The following is a 22,299-nucleotide window of genomic DNA, read 5'->3' as shown; positions in this document are numbered from 1 at the left end:
TTTCTACCGCTCGTCAGCAAATAGTGGGGTTGCCACACCAAAGACAATGCGGGGGTCTCGTACCCTCCGCTCCCTAAGGTCCTATTTCCCTGCCTGCTCCTTAAAATTCTATTTCCCTGCGGGGGTCCCGTGCCCTCCGCTCCTTAAGGTTCTATTTCTCTGCGCACGATACCTGGACACAATGCATACACAATACATAGACATACCCAATATATTATACAAACACAGTGCGTGCAACCTCTCCTCCGTCTTAATTTACCGACGGGCCCCTGGACACTTCAAATTGCTCAATTTGACATATCCAATGTGCAGATTTTGATATAACAGGCTCTGCATACCTCTTCTAGTCGGCACCTCGCAGTTCTCTGTGTCCAAGTAGGCCGCGTCACCCCTTAGCCGAATCCTGCGAATCTCCTGGGGATCCCGGACGAGCCCCCAAATTGTTGGAGCACGGCGTCTCCACCGACTTCGTGGATGAGAAGAGATTCACAGCTGACATGGGGAGAAGTTGCAAATCACCGGTTTATTGTCTTGACTGATTATAATCAGGGAGCGGCCGTCTGACATACATTCAGCATGTACAGGAGGAGGCTCTGCCATATGTATCAGCTGTATCCCTTTTAAAGCCCTTTGGGCATCCCCCCCCCCCTTCTCGGTACCTTCCGTGTACGTGACAACCACATGTGTGATTCCAGCCGGCTCGTACTGTAGTTGTCCTTCTGGAAGGCTAAAAGATAAGTAGGGGCCGCTGATATTCTCTGTCGCCCTCCCTATCTGTTCCGATTAGGTAGCCTTGCCTTGCCGGCGCGCCAGTCAGTTCTCGTTTTGATTAGTTACAGCATTATAGAATCATTCCCTTTATTTTTAAATTATTCCCTCAATTCCCCCTTTTGATCTCCGCAAGGAGATCACCCTGATTATGCTGATTAGTAATATTTTGCCTTATTTATGAAATTTTGCATTCCCCCTTTTGGTCTCCGCAAGGAGATCACCCTATTGGCGGGGGAGTCGTAGTTCAAAGCTGTCCAAATGACCTTTGCCCCTCTCCGGCCCGACAGGCAGGAGAGGCATCATCCGCGCATAGGTGCCATCCCGCTTCTCTATCACGGTAGTGATGAGACGAACTGACAGTGCGCGCAGGCAGGGAATACAACAACACCCACAAGTAACTAAAATCGCAGCAAAAGTAGCAAAGGATAATAAAAGCGAGCCCATTAAGCCTTTCCACTGTCCGAACGCTGAGGTCAGCCAGGCATCCCAGATGTTACTGATCCCGGAGTGTGCATGCATTGTTTTGGAGAGGGTCTGGAGACCCTCGAGTGCCCTGGTCACTGAGCCGTCTGGTGCTGTGTTGTTGGGAATATAAGTACAGCATACTTCCCCAAACATAGCGCACACTCCCCCCTTTAGGACTCCAAAGAGTTCCACACACAATCCTGTCCATCCAGCCTAGGAAGGAGGGCAAAAACCCTGAGCTTCAGGGAAATTCCACTCCCAGCCCGCCACAGTCGCGGCCCCCCTTCGGAGTCCATGGCTGGCATGGCTCACAAACCACTAATCATTAACACTTTAAGCATTTTAAGCATCACACATAACACACTTGTTTCCCCCAACATTCCCCTTTTTATCTTGATCTCCATCCTGGTGCTAGTGTTGTCTGGCAGTGGATGAGGTGCTTTTGTTCTTTCTGGTCGTTGGAGCAGGGGTGGACTACCATGCTCTGGTTGCTCAGGTCAGGGGATTATTCTGCCCCTTCTGTTGAGACCTGAGTTGCGTCTAGTTCAGCCGAACTGACGCTCTGGATTCCTTCCCTAAGGGCCTCCTGGATCTCTGCCGTGGTTCTCCCTGGGTCCTCCGCAGCCGCGCACTGGCTCCAGTGAAACCACGTGTCGCCTTTGCCTTTCAGACGAACCGCGTGTGACATCCTCTCAGTGACCTGGAAGGGGCCCGTCCACCTGGGCTCTGACCACTTCCGTTTGATGACTTTCAGGAGGACCCACTCCGCCGTGTGTGGTTTGGCTGGCTGGTTCTCTGGTCTCGCCTCCTGGATCTGTTTAGAGAAATCTGCAACGAGACCTTGCAAACAATCATAATATGCCCTAGGATTTTGCTCCCCCTTCTCGTCGGGGGTCCAGGTTAACCCTTTCTGGGGTCCTGGGAACTGCCTGCCTGTCTGAAGCTCAAAGGGGGTGAACCTGGTCCCCCTGTTTATGGAAGACCTCACTGACATCATTGCCAGTGGTAAAGCGTCAACCCAATTCATTTTGGTCTGCGCGCAGATTTTTGCCAATTTTTATTTGATTGTTAGGTTCATTCGCTCCACTTTTCCCTGGGACTGCGGATGATACACAGTTCCAAACGCATGTCTCAATCCCAATGCTTTCTCCACCATCCGGAGGTCCTCGTTCTTAAACTGGGACCCATTGTCTGACCGAATCCTGTTTGGAAACCCGTGTCGTGGTATATACTGATTAATCAGAAACTTTATCACGGATACCCCATCCTCCTTCTTTGTGGGCCATGCTTCTGGCCACCCTGAGAATGCGTCCACACAAATCAACCCATATCTGAACCCTCTCACTGGAATCATCATGTCTGTATAATCTATAATGATTTCTTCCCCTGACCTGGTACACATTGGAAACTGCCCTTTCTCAGGCTTGACTGTGGGTTGCGAGTTATACAAGGTACAGGTAGCGCAACTCCGTACATATCCCCACAACATCTCTTTCATAAATGGATACCACCAGCTTGTCAGATTCTTTAACATTTGTCTCACCCCTGCATGGCCTACCTCATGGGCTTCTGCCAAGATTGTCTGGCGAAGGCCTGGGGGAAGGGCTGGCTTCCCTTCCTTACTCTGCCACAGCCCCTCCTTCTGCTAGTTTCAGGGCCTCGATAACCGCTATCACCTCGGCTCTCTGGGCTGACTGGGCTCCACCCAGTCTGTCTGCCTTCAAGGTTACATAATCCTGGCCTTGTCTGGCCACCACTGCATACCCTGCCTGCAAACCTCCTGTGTCTGTTCTTCTCTTGCCGTCTTGCTTTCCCCTCTTCCTGCTTGAAAATAACTTTGCATATTTGAGTTAGACACCCCATGTACAACTTCAACTCATAAACTTTGTTTTTTTTTCTTTTCTTTTCATAGCACTCCCCCCTTGCGCAATGGTCAAGACCATGCACATGCATTATTAAGGTGTCAACCACACGACAAAGGCACAACCAAAAATCCATCACAGTTGTGAAACAGACCCTCAGAGTCCTTAGCATCCCCTTTGTTTCCACACAGAGGCCTCATAAGGGCCCCTCCCGTGGCTGAACTCACCCCCCAAGCATGCAGCCTGTTCTTATCAGTATTGCAGCTTAGCTTTGTGCACCTCAAGCCCCCCTTTCGCTAAGACCTTCAGGAACGGCGGCTTCAGTGCCTGTGCATATAACACAGAGCAGATCACCCACATACTGTAGCACTGTGCTTCTTAAATTCAATCCATCCAAATCTGCCCTAAGCATGTGTTCACATCCTTGCAGTATCCTCACGTGGATGAACTGCTGACCCCTATAGGTGATCGCAAACAAAAACTGTGACTGTTGTGTTAGGGACACACTGAAAAATGCCATCTACAAATCCACAACTGTGAACCACTCTGCACTGGGGGGCACATCTGTTAGCAGGGTGTGAGGACTGGGATCTCCCACTGATTGATCCCCCACTAACTATTTCGCTGCACACAAATCATAAACTAACCTCCACATTTTGTCTCCTGCCAACATTCCTCTACACCAGTGTTACTCAAAGTGTGGTCCGCGGACCACTAGTGGTCCGTGAGCGACCTCAAGTGGTCCGTGAAGTGATATCATCTCTAAAAAAAAATACCTAACCTAACATTGACTGAAGGGTAAAGCGAATTTATTCTCGGAACAAAAATGTATACATTTTATTAAAAAAAATGTATAAAAATAAATGTAGGCTAAAAATAAATCTGAATTGGCAGTGCCTAAATTGTTGCCTATCAACCCCGCCAATTTCGTCTCCTAAACAACATCCGCTGTCAGGTCAGTAGGCTAAGTGAAAAGAAGCAAAAAGCAGTAAAAGCATTGAACTTTAACTAAAAAAAATACACAGATAGTATGAAACAAGGATGGATAGATGGCTGAAGACGGGATCAGTTAAAAGAAAGGCAAATGATAAAGATCCCGACGTGCATAGAAAGGAGTCGGGAGCTAGCGAGGAGTCCCACTCACAACACTGCTCGCAACTTTAAATAAAATTTAAAAAGAAAAAAAAACATTCCAAACCATTGGTTAACCATTGTTAGATGTTTTGTACAATAAAAGGTTCAAAACATTTATGCTTTTTTTTTTTCCTTTTTTTTTTTTTTTTGGCGTGGGACGGGGGTGGTTGGATGTGGTCCCTGATTTATTTTTTTTTGAGAAAGTGGTCCTTGGTCTGAAAAAGTTTGAGTAACACTGCTCTACACTTTATTTCCCTTCACACTGCACTCCTATCATGCTCCACAGCCACAAACCTCTCAAGTCTCCTACATACTCTGCACTCCACTGACTCTCACCAACTCACCTTTGGTAGCAGCCTGCATTCCCTCACACTGAAATCTCTCCATCGCAACAAACAAGTATGTTTGTTCTATGTCCAATTCAGCCTATTGCTATATTGTTCCTGTATAAATGGCCCCCACTGTTCTAGAATTTCCCCAACTTTATCAGTAACATCTTCAATCCCGTATGAACTATGCTGTCCCCTATTGAACAACAAATTTTGTCGCAGAAGGCTGTACTGTCCACTGAGCACCTCTACACCCCCTCTGTACATTTTATGTCTATCTGCAGCTGACACAAAGCATCTCTGCCTGACAAATTCACTGGGATATGCTCTAATATTAGTATGGGCATATTTACATGTTTGTAACCTATCTGAACTTCCACTAAACAAGATTTTGGAACATACAGATGTGTCCTGGCTGATCACAGCTCCAGCACACCAGCTGAACCACCCTGTTCCCCAGTCTCTCTAGAGTCTGGGATCATCAAATTTGTGGGTAAATGGGTGCCCTTTGAGGAAACCCCCATCCATTGTATCTACTCACTCTGTTCCAATTAGGGACCTGAGGCCAATTAGTATCATGGGGGGCCCCAGCGACAGGAGACTGTCGGCTGTCCACAGGCTGCCCCCGGGGCTTGGGTCCGGAGAGACCACTGGTGCCTGGACTTTTTTCTTTTTAGTGGTCAGCTCCTCCAGCTGCATCTGATTCCATTTCTTTGTCAGTTCCCTCTCACGCTCTTTAGCAAAGTCCTCCTCCTCTCTCTGAATGCCGGATTCTGCAGGTCCTGCTCCGTCTCAGTGCGCCACCGCTTTTCCTGAGCTTGCAGATAGGCAGCTGGGCTCTCCCCCTCCTTGATGGGCTCCACCTTCATTTCAACCACACTCAGCTGTGAAGGAAACATTAGTCGCAGCTGATGCCAGCAGTTAGCACGGTAACCGTCAAAGTGACATGACTCATTCACAGGAGTCCCTGTCACCGCTGCCAGGCCACTGCTTCGCAGCAGTCTCTCCATTCCGTCTACCCCAAAAACGCAAGTCAGAACCACCTTTATGTCCCCTATCGCCAGGAGCCGACCCATAGTTTCCTCCTCAAATGCTTTTATCCATTTTCCGGCCCTTTCTGCCAGTACTGAGAGTCGGATAATAAATCTTATCAAACTTGATATACTTACCGTCTCCTTCTCAGAGGACAATGCAAACGTGGCCGCTTGCTGCGCCGACGTCTTGTGTTCCTTCACCACAATCACCGTATGGTCGGCCTCGGACGTGCTCCTGGTCATCCACTCCTGGACCTACACAATACAATGATGTCCCACTGATAAATAAGAGTATCGGCAAAAAGGAAAAGTGAAGACAAAAAGAATACAACACTTACGGTCATGTGCTCCACCACGCCTGGTGGCTGGAGATGCTTCAGAATGACCGTGGCCTCCAGGTAGTAGAGGACAAGGCAGCACTCTGCACACTCCAGGGGCATCTCCTCCGGATACACCTTGCCAAGGACTGCCAAGAAGTCGTTCTTGGCAGCCCTCAGCACGGCCCAGCAGTCCTCTGGACTCTTCTCTGGGCTCATCCCCGTGAGAATGACATGACTATGTGGGTGGGAGAAGAAAATTCAATTACTGTCAATCCTAATCAATACAGTACACATTTTAATAAAATGTGCTCACAATGTAAAATGGCTCTGCTTCTCCATGCAGTGCACTCCAGGAGCAGTGAGGGAGATGAAAAAAAACATTATGAGATGTATAATCAAATCATATGGAATTTAATGGGTGTTGACAGTTGAACTTACCTCCTTTGCGTCATCTCCTTACTCACCAACTTTGCAGAGCTCTGCTGGAGTGAGCCCAGGTACTCCACGAAGAACATTGCCTCATTCCACAAGGCAATGTTGTCACGCCGGAGGTCGGTGGCCACGGTGTGGTACTTGAGGAATCTGTCAGAGGATGGACAGGTATGTAAGTATCCATATGTACATAAACTTGTACATGCCACCATGACAATAGCGGAAGGACTGAACTTCCTTGAAGAAAACAGATACGACAATACAACACAAACCTACAATATACTGTTAAAAATCTACATGCTACCAACCTCTTCAGGCTCTTCATGTAGTTGACCTGAGTCTGCCTGGAGAGACCAGCCTCAGTCAGCTCCCGAAAGAAGAGCTTCGTCTTCTCCCTCTCCCTCAGAAATTCAAGGGATGGCTCTTCTGAGTTCACAAAAAACATGAACCTGCTGAAGTTTTCCACCTGGAAAATAAAATTGGCATTACTTAATGAATATATTGCGTAGATATAAAGCTCCAAAAAATTATAGAGTGAACTTTTATGGGAGACCTCACCGTCTGCTTGAAATTCTCATTCAGGAGATCCTTCTCCAAGTATGCCGCGAAGCCCTTCAGGAGGGGATGGTCCAGAGAATGCTTCCGGTACAGTCCCTTCTCCTGCATCATGTGCCTGGAGGTCTGTGGCCACTGCACCTCCCGGGTACTGCCATGTGGAAAACATATTTCGTCTTAAAATTGCACCTTCAATTGGCTCACAAGCAAAAGGTATCAATGAAGCTGCAAATCCGAGACACTCATACTCACACTTGAAAGATCTCGCCGTTGCTGACACTGACTGCGTCCTCCGACTGCTCAGTCGCCGAGCTCTCCGGTCGCTGCACGGTTGTACCAGCCATCACAGGAACACTGCTGGTCTGCGCCGCTACTGCTGGGGAGGGGGTGTCAGGCACCACCACTTAACTATTGTTAAGTTTTAACAATAGTAGTCAGTTTAAGAGACTTAAGCACAGTGTCAGTAAACTACATACAAGGATGAACAAGTTATCCACAGTTTCTACACATTCAAATGCAATAATAAATTGATCACAACTTACGCCTTGGAAGCCATTCTTGACGAGTTGTTCGACAAAAGATGAAACCTTGAGCAGAATCTGGAGCTCTTGTCTCGCTGGAAGCAGAGGTAGCGTAACTGTACATGCGGAGGTCTCCTCTTAATATACCATTCTGACCGCGTCCCCTCCCCCTCGTAGCCCCGCCCACCCCAGTGTCATTCTGAGCAGTAAGGGTTTAGTCTTGAAAAGGCAGCTGGCAGGAGGAAGTGACGTCACAGGCACCCGCCAAGGCAGGTAGTGGCAGCTGCCACTTCTTAGCGGCAGCTGCCACTGAGGAGCGTGGCAGCTGCCACTTCTTAGCGGCAGCTGCCACTTCTGTCCGTCGCTAGTGGCGCTTAACAGTGGCAGGTCCCGTTCGAATACAGTGCCTGCCGAGGTACAGAGACAGCCACCGCCGCTCGTGGAAGTAAAAACGAGAAGCTGTGCACGGCTACGATAAACTGGAATACGGAAATAAATTGAGGACTTGTTTAATCGTTGTATGACTACGAATTATATTATTGTTGCTGACTGTACATCTCTTTAAGATAATATTTGAGAAAGCAATGATTGTACTGTCGCTAGTGGGGCTAAATAGTGACAGGAGCCGTTCGGGAACAGTGCCTGCCGGTAGTGGCAGGTCTAGTGGCAGCTCTAGTGGCAGGTCACGTGGCAGCTCTAGTGGCAGCTGCCGTTCGGATACAGTAGAGAGGCACCTACTAACCGCTCGTGGAAGTAGCTTAAACCAGAGATTCTGTACATCGGCTACATGATCAAAAGCAATGATTGTACTGTCGCTAGTGGCGCTAAATAGTGACAGGAGCCGTTCGGGAACAGTGCCTGCCGGTAGTGGCAGGTCTAGTGGCAGCTCTAGTGGCAGGTCACGTGGCAGCTCTAGTGGCAGGTCTAGTGGCAGCTGCCGTTCGGATACAGTAGAGAGGCACCTACCAACCGCTCGTGGAAGTAGCTTAAACCAGAGATTCTGTACATCGGCTACATGATCAAAAGCAATGATTGTACTGTCGCTAGTGGGGCTAAATAGTGACAGGAGCCGTTCGGGAACAGTGCCTGCCGGTAGTGGCAGGTCTAGTGGCAGGTCACGTGGCAGCTCTAGTGGCAGGTCTAGTGGCAGGTCTAGTGGCAGGTCTAGTGGCAGCTGCCGTTCAGATACAGTAGAGAGGCACCTACTAACCGCTCGTGGAAGTAGCTTAAACCAGAGATTCTGTACATCGGCTAAATGATCAAAAGCAATGATTGTACTGTCGCTAGTGGCGCTAAACAGTGACAGGAGCCGTTGGGGAACAGTGCCTGCCGGTAGAGGAGTGGCAGCTGCCACTGTTGTCCGTCGCTTGACAGTCACTAACTGAATGTGCAGCAGATGTCAGCTACGTTTTTTTCGAGACAGGTAGCCACTGTCACCTGCCACTTAGGAGTGGCGCGAGTCTTTCACTCACCTTGTTCAAAGTTGTACAAACCATAGCTGTATTCAGATAAAACTTAAGTTCAAATATAATTTTAATTAAAAACTGACACAATGATTAAAGAAAGACATAATTTGTTCTATTTACATTACATATACAGAAATATACAATAATGAACATTGAAAATGTAAAAATCTTCTCTGATCATTAAAATGACATATATTTTGCAAATGTCGTTTCTGCTTGGTATCTGTTAAAACCCTCCAGCTTTCTCAGGATTAGGACTGTGACCTTGCAGAGAGATAAAGAATGAATGAGAACATGTTTTTATAGTTGACATTAAGGTATTAAATGACAAATAAATTATTTTTTAAATGTTAAAATTGTTTAAATGTTACATTTTAATAAATTATTTTTTAATTGAAACACAAAAGAAAAAGTGATTAACTTGCTAAAGCATCATCTAGTACATGCAATAATGTAAAAAGGTGATTAAGCAAACACCCACAGTAACTGTGGAACATTTTATCACTGATCTTCATCTTTTGGTGAAATTATCTTTAGTATATAAACAATAAGAATAAATAAGTATGGCTAATGCTGTCTTTGCAAACACTTCTATATTTAGATTGAACCTTACTTCTGGAACCATGACCTCTAAGATAAATGAGGTGTCCCCCATGCTTGACTTGTCCAGTTTAAAAACAGCGAAAGTTCTTTCTATGATGGCCTCTATCTGTAACAGGAACAAGTATAATTATGGAGTTAAAAATGTTATTCAAAAGATATAATGGCACAAATACACATACACACTATATTATATATATATATATATATATATATATATATATATATATATATATATATATATATATATATATGCTTAATTTAGGTTTGCAAAACAAAATTTACATACTTGCTTTTCATCAAACACTGAGATGGATGTATCTCTAAGTTGTTTCAGTTTTGGGTCAAATGAAGGGTTCTGGTGGAGATACATTCGGTTGGACTTCAGTGTTCCCGATACAAGATCATTTTGAAGCGTCTATACCAGATTAAGAGAAGAGTAGTAAATTGTAAGCTTTAATCAATTGTCAGTTTCAAGTATCATGGCCGTGAAAACAATTTTTTACCATAATTTCCTCATCTGTGATCATTCTGACCACTAGTCCTTCACGTAGAGCAGCATGTACACTGGAGATGAAAAAAAGAAGAATTAGTTTTATAACCAAATAACATTTTCCTAAGTAATCTAAATGTAATAATATTTGTACCTTTTATATGGATATGGCTCTGGAAAATGACAACCACAGCTGAATGGGGTGTCTGTGTCAAATGTGCTAGGGTCAGTCCCTGCACACTCACTGTGCAGCCAACCATCACAGTAGTCACACTGCACCCAGTTTATGGTTTTGACTTCTGGGTGCATTGACCTGTGAACAAGATTTTCTTTAATATCTACACATTTAAGATTGTCCAGACACATTTGTTGTGTTATTAAAAAAAAAGGTCTTACTTTTTTCTGATCTTTTGATACACACAGGCATAAATGCCCTGTGCAAGGCAGCAGCTTCTAGATCTTTCGGTTTCTCTCCGTCTTTTCAGTGCTGGAAGGGCCTGCTAAGATAAATAGTTTTTAATCACAGTTTTTCAAAGGAAATATAATGGCTAAAAAAAATAAAGTCATCACTGCATACCTCTGATACTGAAATATCCTTTACCAGGCATGATGCATGATATAGTCGAAGATGACACAGCTGTTCAGGTTGAAGTACCTCAGGTGACATTTTTGTTTCCTTAACATCTGTCTCAGCCATCTGTTAAAGAACTACAACTTAGTAGGTGTTTGCAATATTACCAAAACATGACAAAAATAACTGTTTAAACATACCGTGCATACAAACACCCCACAATTGAAGTCATCTGTGTGCTTCCACATCTGAGGACAGGATATTGTCCAGCCATTTAAGGAGTCGTGCTGGCGAAAAATGTGTCTAAAAACACAAACCACAACTTACTCATGATTTCTGACCAAGCACATTGTCATATGAAATATATATCTCTGTAAACACACAAGATATTACACCTGAGCATTTCCAAAACTTCCTCATCTATTGTGTTGTGCTGCTCACTCGAATCATATATTCTCACTTCTTTTCCTGGTACATCAAATACCTGTTTTGAATAAATAAAAGTATATAAGGTTTCTAAAAAAAAATCACATAAAAGGACATTTAAGAAAATATAATTGTATTTGACATTAACTGAAATATAATTAATATTACCCAAAGAATGAAGTGGTTTCCCCACTCAGGTCCAAGAGATCCCCCAACAATTCGTGGCCACAGAACCTTCTCTGCATCCTGCAAATATAGAAGCATTGCTTAAAAAATTGCAGTCAGCATATACAGTATACAAAATTATATATTCATGTTAAATGCAATTAATTACTTTATTTAAAACAAATGTTTTTGCTTCATACCTTAAGAGGTTCGATTTCATTGTCTGTAATGTTCCTGTTGGTTTGCCATTCTCTGTGCCAGACAATAAACTGGTGTGTTGCCAGGGCCATAGTCTACATGTGAACAAAGGAAGAACAAGGGTCACGTTCTGTCACGTAGCGTGGAGCGGGCAGGCAAAAAGCAGGCGAGAACAGACGGGTGGACGGAGGTAACAGGGTTTAATCAGGACGAGAGGGCAGACAGTCACTACATCCACTAACAACAGCACAACAATACAATGACGTATCTCGGGAAACTAACTCAGACGCGGACTAAATACACAGGACATGCTGAACGTAACAGGTTGATTACAATCGGGAAACAACAGGAGGTAACGAGGGGGGCGTGGCACACACGAGTATCGTACGAGCCGGGCGAGACAACAAGAAGGAGAAAAAAGTTAATGAAGATTTTGAGCAGAACAAAGGTCTGGCTGGGAGTCCCTGATTTTAAAAACTCGGAAAAAGTTGATCTATTCTCATAGGTCGTGGATCACACTTAAATGGCAATCTTCACTCAAGAATAACTCAGTAAGTTCAAGCTTTTTCTAAGAAATTGATGAGTATTAAGTATTGGAATGTATTAAATAAGTGTGGGATTTTTTGGGGATTTATGTGTAACTCAACATACTTACATTGGTTTTGTATTTGGCAATCTGGGCAACACGGGAATTAACAGCCTTTCAAAAACAAAACATAACAAGGTTATTTTTTTTATTAGGGAAATGTGCTGGCAACCGATTATAAATGTAATCAAGGAGGGATAAAAAAAAGCCAACAAATGTTTAACTTACATCATCGGTAAGCCAGGGAAGCCTTGATGCCTGGGACACTGTCAAGTCAATGAGGCTCTGTGGACAGATACTCATCAGGTCTTTGATATTTAGGATGGTGTTGTCAGTGAACCTGAGAATTGTCTGGCGGTCACTTATTGTCCCCTTGAACAGTGTTAAGAGTTTATCCTGCATTTTACAAAATGAATTCATGTTCGGGTTAGGGTGAACTCAACAACACACAATATAACAATTAAGTAGGCAGTTGCAACATATATCTATTTATGCAAGTTGAAAAACAGTAATCACCAAATTTTCAGGTTCTGTTGGAAACATTGCCACTGAAAATGTGCTGTCAGGGGATCTCAGGGTCTCTGTTTCTCTCTCAGATTCCGAAGTTGGAAAACTGATTTTTCTCCTTTCTGTAAGTAAAAAAGGACGAGAAAAATGTAAATTGTATATGTCTAGCATTAGCATGCATCATACAATGATTTCATACGATGAAGCTTAAATTAGTTACACCAACTTTACAAAGCATTCAAGCATTCATAAAATGCTACTTTTAAACAGTGATTGAATCACTAAGCAAAACAATAAATACAGCCTTTGTATGCACTGGGGTACCTGGTCTACCAAATGTAAGTTTTCCACTGGGACACAGCTCCAGGACTTCTTTGGTCTGTCTCTGTAAGTCTTTGATATATTTTTTATTTATTTTCGTGTTGTGAAGATGAAAATAAAGTCGCAGGGAAAACATGAAATGGATGTCCTTCATCTGGCACAATGAATATTTGCTGGATGAGAGCTCCCTGTTTATCTGTTCTGCGGAAGATGAATTCACTAAAGCTGCTAGATCTGGCACTAACTTTACACTCCTCAGAAGCTCTTCGGGTTTTTTTTGGTTTTTCTGGTGAAACCGGTCATAGAGGGAAAATCTGTTGGTGGATCCAGTCTCTGGGTGAGCAGAGGACAACCTGTCCCCTGGACTGTCTTTTGCAATGGTGGTTCTTGACATAAATCCAATGCTAGTCACCCAGGGTAAATGTATTTCCAGTTTTTTGTTGGTAGCATCCTGAATGTTGCTGTCTGTAGCAGCACAAAGCCGCCCATCATTTGGTTGGAAGAAGCGTTGATTGGTGCGATTGTTCACATGTCGAGCCACACGTCCAGCAATATCTGAAATATAGACTGTAGGAGGGTGCCGGAAGCTCAACAGGGCATCCCCATGGTCACGGGCTGATTCTTGCCACCACAATGGAGATTCATAGTACACAACAGAGTGTGTACACCCCATGTGCAAAACACCACCTTAAAAAAAGAAATAAATTGTTCACAATCACCAAAAACCATTAAAAACCATCGAGCATAAACCATTAAAAAAAACTTCTACTAGAAGTAAATAGTAACCTTGCAAATGTCCATGTAAAATTTTGATAAATAAGCACATCTGTTATTTACACAGTGTTGATAACTTGTGATCAGCTGTGTAAAAAGCAGGGTAGAATGAAATGCTCAGAGGCTCCTACAGAACCAGGGCTGGCAAACCCTGCTGAAATCTCCGGACTTACCTCCAGTCTTCTGAAGTTTGATGAACATTTTAGGGTATATATCCTTGTAAAGTAGAAGCTCTTCAAGCCTATTTATTAGGTCACTCCGCGACCCAGCTTCTGACACTCCAAGAGCATTGCATGCTGCAATTAAATCCTCTTTCTTTGGCTGTGTAAGTGAAAATTAAAATCTGTTAGTTATTAACACTAAAAACAATATTTGAGCATAGTCACCATGTCTTCACAAAAAGGTGAACCTCGCTGAAACTTTACCATTTTTGAGTCCAACACGCTTAATATTCTATCTTCGTCAATATTGTATGTTCCCCTTGATACTGATGCACGATCCTTTTCAGAGAGACCTTTAAAAACCTCTGTCTTGGGGATGATGTCTTGAATTCTTGTGTGTCCTCCAATCCATGGTGTGAACGCAGAATATGTAGTCATACTTGTGAATGGATTGATGGTTGCAGTGTCTAAGAGAAAATAATTTAATTTTTCATTTAAGAATCAATATCTGTATCCTCGGAAAACAGTAGACTTCTAAATGCTCACCATCGCAAAATCCTGATGCTATGATTTCCTTTTCAAGCAACTCCCATCTTGTCCTCACATTAACTTGTATGTCCTCGTTACCAGAATTGGCGATGGTTGGGCGTTTCAGAAGGTTGACTGACAGAGAAACAGACAGAAAATATGTTTTGAAAAGTATATATACAATGTGAAATGGAAAGATCCCTCTATAACTCATTTGCTTGCCAAGCTACACAAGCATAACACTACAAAGAAGAAAATAAAATGCCTTAAGTGCTCCATATTAATTAATTAAAATACATCTTACATCCAGCTCCTGATCACCGCAGTAACACCAAAATTTTAAAAATGACACTTTTGTGAAAAGTGAATATAAATATACATTTTTCTTTAATTCACATTAAATTACAGCGGAAATTTCTCACCAGGTATATCAAATGCTGTTTTCCAGTTTGTATCTGCAATTAAAATTGGTGGATTGTGGCCACAGCGATAGCAGAAAAAATCATAAGAAAATCTTTTCATTGCACAATAGTGGTAGAAGGCTTGTCTGACAGTGTTGTGAGGAATGATGATTCTTGAATGATCTTCCAGTGTGTTCAGGAAACGGCCAACTGCTATATGGTTCTGTCAAGAATGACAAAAATATCATTAACTAACATGGAATACAAATACAGCTGCAACAAAATAACTGATTTATACAAGATTTTTACATGTTATATAGTATTTGTACATCATAATTTTATTGCATTTCATGCAAGTGTATTAATGGTCTCACCGCAATTGCAGATGTCATAAGTGAACATAAAGGTAGTGACAGAAAGACTCTGTCATTAAAGTTGTGAAACCCAGAGTTATAGTCTTGAAATCTCACATGCACTCTGCAGACTGGGCATTGTTTTGCATGAACAGGAACCCCTGGAAAGATAGATGTACTTTTATTTCATCATTCACCTAACTGTGACTACAATGTATTAAATGGTAACACAAAAAAGTTAATAATTGTTTTACTTACCTTTGGTCACAGACAAAATGAAATAAACTGTGCCATGTTTCGTCACCAGTCGGCTCTCATCCAGAGCTGGAGGACAAGGTCCAGGACAATATGGGCACACTTCTTCCAATGGTGTAAATGACTCTGGAAGAGGCTTTTCTTTGGTGATGAGCTCATGTGGGAGGTCTTCTGGAATTTTTTTGTGTGTCCACAAATATTCTGTCATCTTAATAACATCTGCATACCTTTCAGCACACTGCCTGTGAGGTTCCTCTGTTTCTGAGACTATTTCTTCCACATCATCAGTATCCTCCAAATGAACATTAGCAGTTGATTTCAAAAAATGTGGATGTTCCTGAAACATGTACCACATAGAAAGGTACCTATGTGTACAACTGGCTCTTCGCTTCACTCTGCACTGGCAATGCCACTTTCCTGACTGACTATCAAAAGTGACACGGGTCCTTGAAAACTTGCACCAGTTGTCCTTCTTATTTGTAAACACTGAAAAATACATAAATCGCTCAGAAATGCTAGTTTCATCCCAAAAAACTGGGAAAACACAGTCTATGCCTTCAGAATGTGCTTTTGCATTCATGTCCAGACATTCCTTTTGTGCAGTTCTTGAGATTAGACCTCTGTCACTCATTAACTGAATTGATGTTTCTGCCAGAGGAGGGGGGGGAGTATATGCCAAGGCTTTATTAGTCCTTACCAGATGCTGGCATTCCATCCCTGGATTACCACTTTTTAAAGCAATTGCCATGAAGTCTTTGCAAATGGGCAGTTCACAGGAAATTGTTTGAGAGAGCACGGATTTGCAGACATGAACCGGCACCCTAGGTCCATGGGGGTCTTTTGGAGTAACGAAAATTCCATTTTTCGCATCAATACAAATAATTGGTTGCCTTTCCTTGTCATGCTGCACCTTCTCATGCCTACGTAAATTAGAAATGTTGGTGAATCCTAAATGGCAAACTTTACACTTCAGATGATTAAATGTAGGGTGGTCTTGAGCAGTGGGCAGGTCTTTTGCATCAAGAGCTGTAGGTGAAAAGAAAAGTATGAAAAGGGGCTCTCTGAAAAGATATATATAGCAATAAATTGTTCAAAGACATAGTATGAGATACTTACTTGTTGGACTGCCAATAACCACTAAACCTGTTGAACAAAAAAAGGTTATTATGTTTTTCCCCCACTGAACTATTCACAAGTTGATCAAAGAAATAATTAATTTTAACTAACCATGATTTTGGAGATGTTTCCTAAAGTCTGATGATCTGCTGATTTTTTGATGGCACTTTGGACAGTGCCAGTGGCTTCTTTTTGCTACTTGCCTCTCAGAACAGAAGCATGGTATAGTAAACTTGTCTAGGGAAAACATGCATATACATAAACATAAATACATTGAAAAACTGTAACAAATATTTACAGCATAAATTTCACATATACTCACCAGTATCATTTTCACTATAATGTACAGCTGGTTTCAAATGCCGGCGTAAAAGATGGCCATGCGAAGCTTTTTCTTTTTTACAGTAAGGACAGTCAAGTTCCGGTCTCAGTGAAAGCAGCTCCTCTTCAGAACTAAACTCAAACACCTTCTCTGAAAGTCATAGAAAACGGTCATCTTCAATCTTCTCTCTAAACATACTTTCCATTGGGCATTAAACAGTATCCGTTCAAGGAGCACCAGCGAATATACGTTTGCTTTGTGTTCTCTCGACAGTACTAAAAACTGTATACAGTTATGGTTTATATTCGTTAAACGTATTTTCGTATTTATGTTACAACATTTGAAAATTACACTTTTAATAATTTAGCTCTAAAATGCATAGAAAATGATATAGCTACTGTCACGATAAAAGCAAAAATAATGCGGAGGACATTTGCGCGTTCCAGAATATTTTTATGTATTATTTATTTGTAAGAGTTATTTATAACAAGATAAACATATAAAACTTAAAAGACACAATCACACAGGTTATTAGAAAAGTACTATTCAGTACAATAAAGTGAAGTTATAGAAGAATTACTAAACGAAGTAATAGGAGTGTAAACAATTACAAGAACAGAGTTGACACACAGAAAAACAAAACAGAACTCACAAAAAAAGAGATTTTTGTTGACCTTTTATGACTAAAGCCATACAGAAAACAAGCATGAATAAAGCGTTTTATATAGACACATTGAAACGGATAATTACCTGACATGGTTGACGTAGACAGGTCACACAAGAACTAGTAGCTCCCAGCTTGCGATACTCCGCTTTCAAAGTCACAACTGATCAGTCATCATCCTATATACCACGCCTTGTTGAATATGTAGTAAGACTTAGCCAGAAAAATTGATGAGTTTCATTGCTAATGTATAATAATTAAGTTCTGGTCACTCCCTTTGTGTAAATGAAGTTTTTGATGTCTAGGCCTCTGATGCCTAGGATGCGAATTGGCGACCACTGTCTGGTTTCTCACATTCCTCTCCCAACAGACTTTGTAAAGATAAAAGACAATCGCTTGAATATCGCTTAAGGTTTTTGATGACTGGCTCCATATCTCCTAACAAAAGGATGTGAATTGGCGACCACTGTCTGGTTTCTCAAATTCCTCTCCCAACAGACATTGTAAAGACAAAGGACCATCGCTTAAACCTCGCTTAAGGTTTTAAATGTCTAGACATAAAGCTAGACAGACATCAAAAACTTCATTTATACAAAGGGAGGGTCAGTGTAATTGGTTCAGTTCTTTTATAATACTAATAATTTATTATAATAAAAATACAATAATATCTAATATAATATTTTATATGTAAATACATAATATAACACAATAAAGGTGATATATATATACTGGATTGGATTATTGGACTGGATTATTGGATTGTCAGCAGTGTGCGAACTATACCACGGTCTCCGGGGGAGCCGAGATCCGTTGGGCGTTTTGCGGCGCCGGGGGGGCGTGGTTAACTCGTTTGAGTGGGGAGCCGGGAGCCGGTGGGCGTTTTGCGGCGCCATGGGGGGGTGATTAGCTCGTGTGAGTGGGGAGCCGGGAGCCGGTGGGCGTTTTGCGGCGCCATGGGGGGGTGATTAGCTCGTGTGAGTGGACAGTGGGTGGGGCTGCAGGCAGCGCCCCCACGAGCGTGCAAGCAGGCTACGTTTTTTCATGAGTAATAAGCTCTAAATATGATTTTATTTTACACCTGTGAGAGGACCCATGCCCAAAATGGCATTTATTTGGTCATCAAATGAATATTTCAGAGCTCCCCCAAAATTTCACAAATCATGTTTCCAGGGGAGCTCATGTCACCACTAGTTCGCACCCTGCGTGTGTGTGTGTGTGTGTGTGTGTGTGTGTGTGTGTGTCAGCATGTCGGCTGTGTGGGCGCATTTCGATATATCTGAGAAAGACACACGGAAAGCCTTTCTAGAGGGGGTGCATCCACAAAGACTTTCTCAACGTCGGGATTAATTTATCATATAAAACCAAAATATCCCGATCGCCATGCAGAGTATGAAAGGCGAGACCCTTTGAGCACACCTACTGTGCTGAGGGCGAATGGGTAAAACTTACTGGGTGGAAGAATATGAGCATTGTTTAAAGATTTCACATTGCCATTAATAAGATCATTGGAGTTTCAATGAAGAGCCTAAATAATATTTTAAGTCAAGTAATCCTTTCAATTTTCTAATACCATTTTTTTATTACACTGAATGACATTTTATGAGTTGCTATTTAGAAACAAGAGTAAAAATGTATGTTGGTTACTTTTTTTTCATAGAAAATATTAAACTTAAACAGTAGACAAACCAATTTACCCGAAAAAGAAAGAAAAAAAAGTTGTAATATTTTATTTTTTTGAAGCTTGAAAACCCAGTTTCCTCTTTGACCCGGGAGTGACCAGAACAAAATCGGCTCTTCATTTGGGACGGATCTGGTTAAGTCTGGTTCAGAGTTTGACCAGCTCATTTTGTGAATATTATAATTATAAATAGTACAACTAAATGCAGGAATTTTTAACATAATTTTATACAAAGCTTCCTTAGCTATACAAGTTGAGGAAATTTAATAATTTACATACCAAATAACAATAGTAACTAGAGATGTTTCAATGTAATAAGAAATATTATTATACATTGTAAAATGAATAAATATAATAAATATAAACAGTACAAACATTGCTTTCTCAAGTATTATCTTAAAGAGATGTACAGTCAGCAACAATAATATAATTCGTAGTCATATAAAGATTAAACAAGTCCTCAGTTTATTTCCGTATCCCAGTTTATCCTAGCCGATGTACAGAATCTCTGGTTTAAGCTACTTCCACGAGCGGTTGGTAGGTGCCTCTCTACTGTATCCGAACGGCAGCTGCCACTAGACCTGCCACTAGAGCTGCCACGTGACCTGCCACTAGAGCTGCCACTAGACCTGCCACTACCGGCAGGCACTGTTCCCGAACGGCTCCTGTCACTATTTAGCGCCACTAGCGACAGTACAATCATTGCTTTTGATCATGTAGCCGATGTACAGAATCTCTGGTTTAAGCTACTTCCACGAGCGGTTAGTAGGTGCCTCTCTACTGTATCCGAACGGCAGCTGCCACTAGACCTGCCACTAGAGCTGCCACGTGACCTGCCACTAGAGCTGCCACTAGACCTGCCACTACCGGCAGGCACTGTTCCCGAACGGCTCCTGTCACTATTTAGCCCCACTAGCGACAGTACAATCATTGCTTTCTCAAATATTATCTTAAAGAGATGTACAGTCAGCAACAATAATATAATTCGTAGTCATACAACGATTAAACAAGTCCTCAATTTATTTCCGTATTCCAGTTTATCTTAGCCGTGCACAGCTTCTCGTTTTTACTTCCACGAGCGGCGGTGGCTGTCTCTGTACCTCGGCAGGCACTGTATTCGAACGGGACCTGCCACTGTTAAGCGCCACTAGCGACGGACAGAAGTGGCAGCTGCCGCTAAGAAGTGGCAGCTGCCACGCTCCTCAGTGGCAGCTGCCGCTAAGAAGTGGCAGCTGCCACGCTCCTCAGTGGCAGCTGCCACTACCTGCCTTGGCGGGTGCCTGTGACGTCACTTCCTCCTGCCAGCTGCCTTTTCAAGACTGAACCCCCTCAGATTCTGAGGGACACTTTGAAAGACAATTTGAAAAAAATGTAACTTTTAAAAAGGATAAGAACTGAATTTATATTTCTAAATAAAGTGATAAATCGATAGTGCAGTTCTAAAACTTCTGCACCAATTCGCCACCACACCACAAATATATAGTGTATGCTATAATATAATTTACCCAAACAACAGATCCCTTATGTTGCTTGCTCATATACATTTGATTTGTGTCTGCGTTTGCCATTTCAAGACTCTTGGCTGACTTTAATATAAGCTATTGGAGCTGTAATAATTTCCGTTTTACAATACCTTGATTAATGTGGAAGATCGTAATTTAACATACATAGGATGATAATAAAGAATGTTTGCTTTCTTATGCGTCGGTCACGCTAAGCAACCGCAACGCCCCGCATACCATCGGAAAGCTACAGCGATTCTGAGCAATTGTAGCGGAGAAATTTCGCCCCGCCTTGGTAGGGGAAAACTGGCGATTATTCCACCCAGGGAGACTAAGTAATGAGAGGATCTGAGTCCCTCACCCCGAGTTCTTTTAGTCCCAGTATTTGCGTGTGCAAATATGTTTTTACCCGTCCTGCTGCAGGAGGGTGTTGGAAGGCAGGTTCAGGGGACAAAAATGGACACGGTGGCACCCTGAAGTATATACGTTTTCGGCCGGGTACCGATATAATCTGCCGACAACCCTGCACTCCCAAAACCTAGCACGTCGGGTGCGACGCCCCTACCCCCGGGTAGTTACACAATGTTTGAACGCATAAACCACCCTAAACACAAATGAGTGATTTATTGTAAACGGAAAGGTCGCTTTTCTTTCCGCTGTCCTCCAACCTTAAACAGCAAGCTATAAAACGGACGGCATGAAAGAAAATACTTCAGGCCACAGAGCTGAATTAGGCCCCGATGACGCAGAGGAAATTGAATAATTCAAACATCCCCTGTTTTAGCAATTCACCAATTTGTCCCGTTGTCATCAATAACAGAAAAAGACAGATTTAACTCAAAACGGAAAAAAAAGAAAGAAAACATCTCAGGGTTACACAGCAAAGCATAGCACAATACCAATCGTCATTCACCTATTCAAAATACAGCGCGTAAATGACATTAAACAAACACTTCGACTGCGCTTAATTACATCCAACACACACTTATGCATACAATTGTCCAGATCTGCAACTTTGCCGAGACCTTCACCCGATTGAGGAGAGTGAAGAAAAGGAGCAGGTTTACCAGTCAACGACGGAATGGGTCGAGATGAGTTGTAGGGGGAGGCCTCTGTATGGCAGGGTCACTCACTCGCGCTGCATCCGAGGTCGAAATCGCCCGAGTATGCGCCCGTGTAACACAGCTCCGGGGCCCTGGATCTCAAAACCGGCGCGCGCTGCCTCCACTTCAGCACCGCTAATCCGGGTGCCCTCCTCCACGATATTCCCCAGCTCCTTCAGTTCCACCGGATGCCAGGACACGACTTAGACTCCCGAAGATGCCACTCGTCATACCCGCTGTCGTCGACACCACTCAAACAGCCCCTCCGCGTCTCTGTCTTCCGCTGCAGACCGAGATGGCGTCCGGCGTATGCACACCAGGCTGCTCACCACGCTCTCCGCTTGGGATGGCGCAGCCCCAATAATCCCCAACTCCAACACAAAGGAAAAAAAACAACAGACTTTCGTCCTGCCAAAACGAAGCCGCGCTCCAACTATACTAGCCGCGATTCCTTGTAAAAAAAAAAAAACTTCACGCGACTCTGCTTCCACTTCGCCCAACAGACCTTTTTTTTTTTTACCGCTCCCCTCACTACCAGAGACTCGCCCAGCAACGCTACTCATTGGATAGGCTAAGGCATGACCGCATGATCCACCGAGCCCAGAGACTAGCAGGAAAACTTTAAAATAAAAGCCACGGATCTTTATATCCGCTACACAATATTGGCAGTATGATCCAATTTCGAT

General features: G+C 43.0%; 3 protein-coding genes across 4 annotated transcripts; all 3 read right to left on the bottom strand.

The window, feature by feature from the left end:
* Window positions 1-428: 428 nt before the first annotated feature.
* Window positions 429-6,779, bottom strand: LOC140582979 (uncharacterized). Of its 2 annotated transcripts, XR_011985780.1 has the most exons (6): window positions 6,656-6,779; window positions 6,229-6,497; window positions 5,934-6,150; window positions 5,731-5,850; window positions 5,103-5,445; window positions 1,912-2,050 (listed from the first exon to the last, which is right to left on the bottom strand). XR_011985780.1 is itself a non-coding variant. In XM_072707516.1 (5 exons), exons 2-5 carry the CDS (start codon window positions 6,294-6,296, stop codon window positions 1,742-1,744), a joined length of 714 nt encoding a protein of 237 aa, XP_072563617.1. In that variant the 5' UTR covers window positions 6,297-6,497; window positions 6,656-6,779; the 3' UTR covers window positions 429-1,741. The 2 variants fall into 2 exon arrangements, 1 of the variants encoding a protein (XP_072563617.1); XM_072707516.1 differs by lacking the exon at window positions 5,103-5,445 and having other exon boundaries at window positions 429-2,050.
* Window positions 6,780-8,979: 2,200 nt separating this feature from the next.
* Window positions 8,980-12,526, bottom strand: LOC140583111 (uncharacterized). The gene is made up of 14 exons (XM_072707753.1): window positions 12,445-12,526; window positions 12,157-12,324; window positions 11,998-12,042; window positions 11,345-11,437; window positions 11,148-11,225; window positions 10,949-11,037; window positions 10,754-10,856; window positions 10,560-10,679; window positions 10,379-10,482; window positions 10,137-10,295; window positions 9,996-10,056; window positions 9,779-9,907; window positions 9,503-9,598; window positions 8,980-9,153 (listed from the first exon to the last, which is right to left on the bottom strand). Exons 1-14 carry the CDS (start codon window positions 12,469-12,471, stop codon window positions 9,070-9,072), a joined length of 1,356 nt encoding a protein of 451 aa, XP_072563854.1. The 5' UTR covers window positions 12,472-12,526; the 3' UTR covers window positions 8,980-9,069.
* A 2,697-nt stretch (window positions 12,527-15,223) lies between these two features.
* LOC140582726 (uncharacterized) lies at window positions 15,224-17,423 on the bottom strand. The gene is made up of 5 exons (XM_072707038.1): window positions 17,417-17,423; window positions 16,667-16,816; window positions 16,456-16,581; window positions 16,345-16,371; window positions 15,224-16,254 (listed from the first exon to the last, which is right to left on the bottom strand). The coding sequence occupies exons 1-5, from the start codon at window positions 17,421-17,423 to the stop codon at window positions 15,224-15,226; spliced, it is 1,341 nt and encodes a 446-aa protein (XP_072563139.1).
* Between the last annotated feature and the right edge of the window lie 4,876 nt (window positions 17,424-22,299).

The sequence above is a fragment of the Paramormyrops kingsleyae genome, chromosome 25, assembly GCF_048594095.1.
Source record: "Paramormyrops kingsleyae isolate MSU_618 chromosome 25, PKINGS_0.4, whole genome shotgun sequence".
Classification (NCBI taxonomy): domain Eukaryota; kingdom Metazoa; phylum Chordata; class Actinopteri; order Osteoglossiformes; family Mormyridae; genus Paramormyrops; species Paramormyrops kingsleyae.
This window is presented reverse-complemented; position numbering and strand designations above follow the sequence as displayed.

Excerpts from the sequence above, each read along its gene's own strand:
- LOC140582979 (XM_072707516.1), bottom strand. The coding sequence starts at position 6,296 with ATGTTTTTTTTCATCTCCCTCACTGCTCCTGGAGTGCACTGCATGGAG. Across the intron at positions 5,851-5,933 it reads GCGTGGTGGAGCACATGACC|GTCCAGGAGTGGATGACCAG; the intron begins GTAAGTGTTGTA and ends TGTATTGTGTAG. Across the intron at positions 2,051-5,730 it reads TGTCCTCTGAGAAGGAGACG|ATCCAGGAGGCGAGACCAGA; the intron begins GTAAGTATATCA and ends TTCTCTAAACAG.
- LOC140582726 (XM_072707038.1), bottom strand. Across the intron at positions 16,582-16,666 it reads TTATAGTGAAAATGATACTG|ACAAGTTTACTATACCATGC; the intron begins GTGAGTATATGT and ends TGTTTTCCCTAG. Across the intron at positions 16,255-16,344 it reads GGTTATTGGCAGTCCAACAA|CTCTTGATGCAAAAGACCTG; the intron begins GTAAGTATCTCA and ends TTTCACCTACAG.
- LOC140583111 (XM_072707753.1), bottom strand. The coding sequence starts at position 12,471 with ATGTTTCCAACAGAACCTGAAAATTTG. Across the intron at positions 12,043-12,156 it reads TTCCCTGGCTTACCGATGAT|GCTGTTAATTCCCGTGTTGC; the intron begins GTAAGTTAAACA and ends TGTTTTTGAAAG. Across the intron at positions 10,057-10,136 it reads GAGCCATATCCATATAAAAG|TGTACATGCTGCTCTACGTG; the intron begins GTACAAATATTA and ends TTTCATCTCCAG.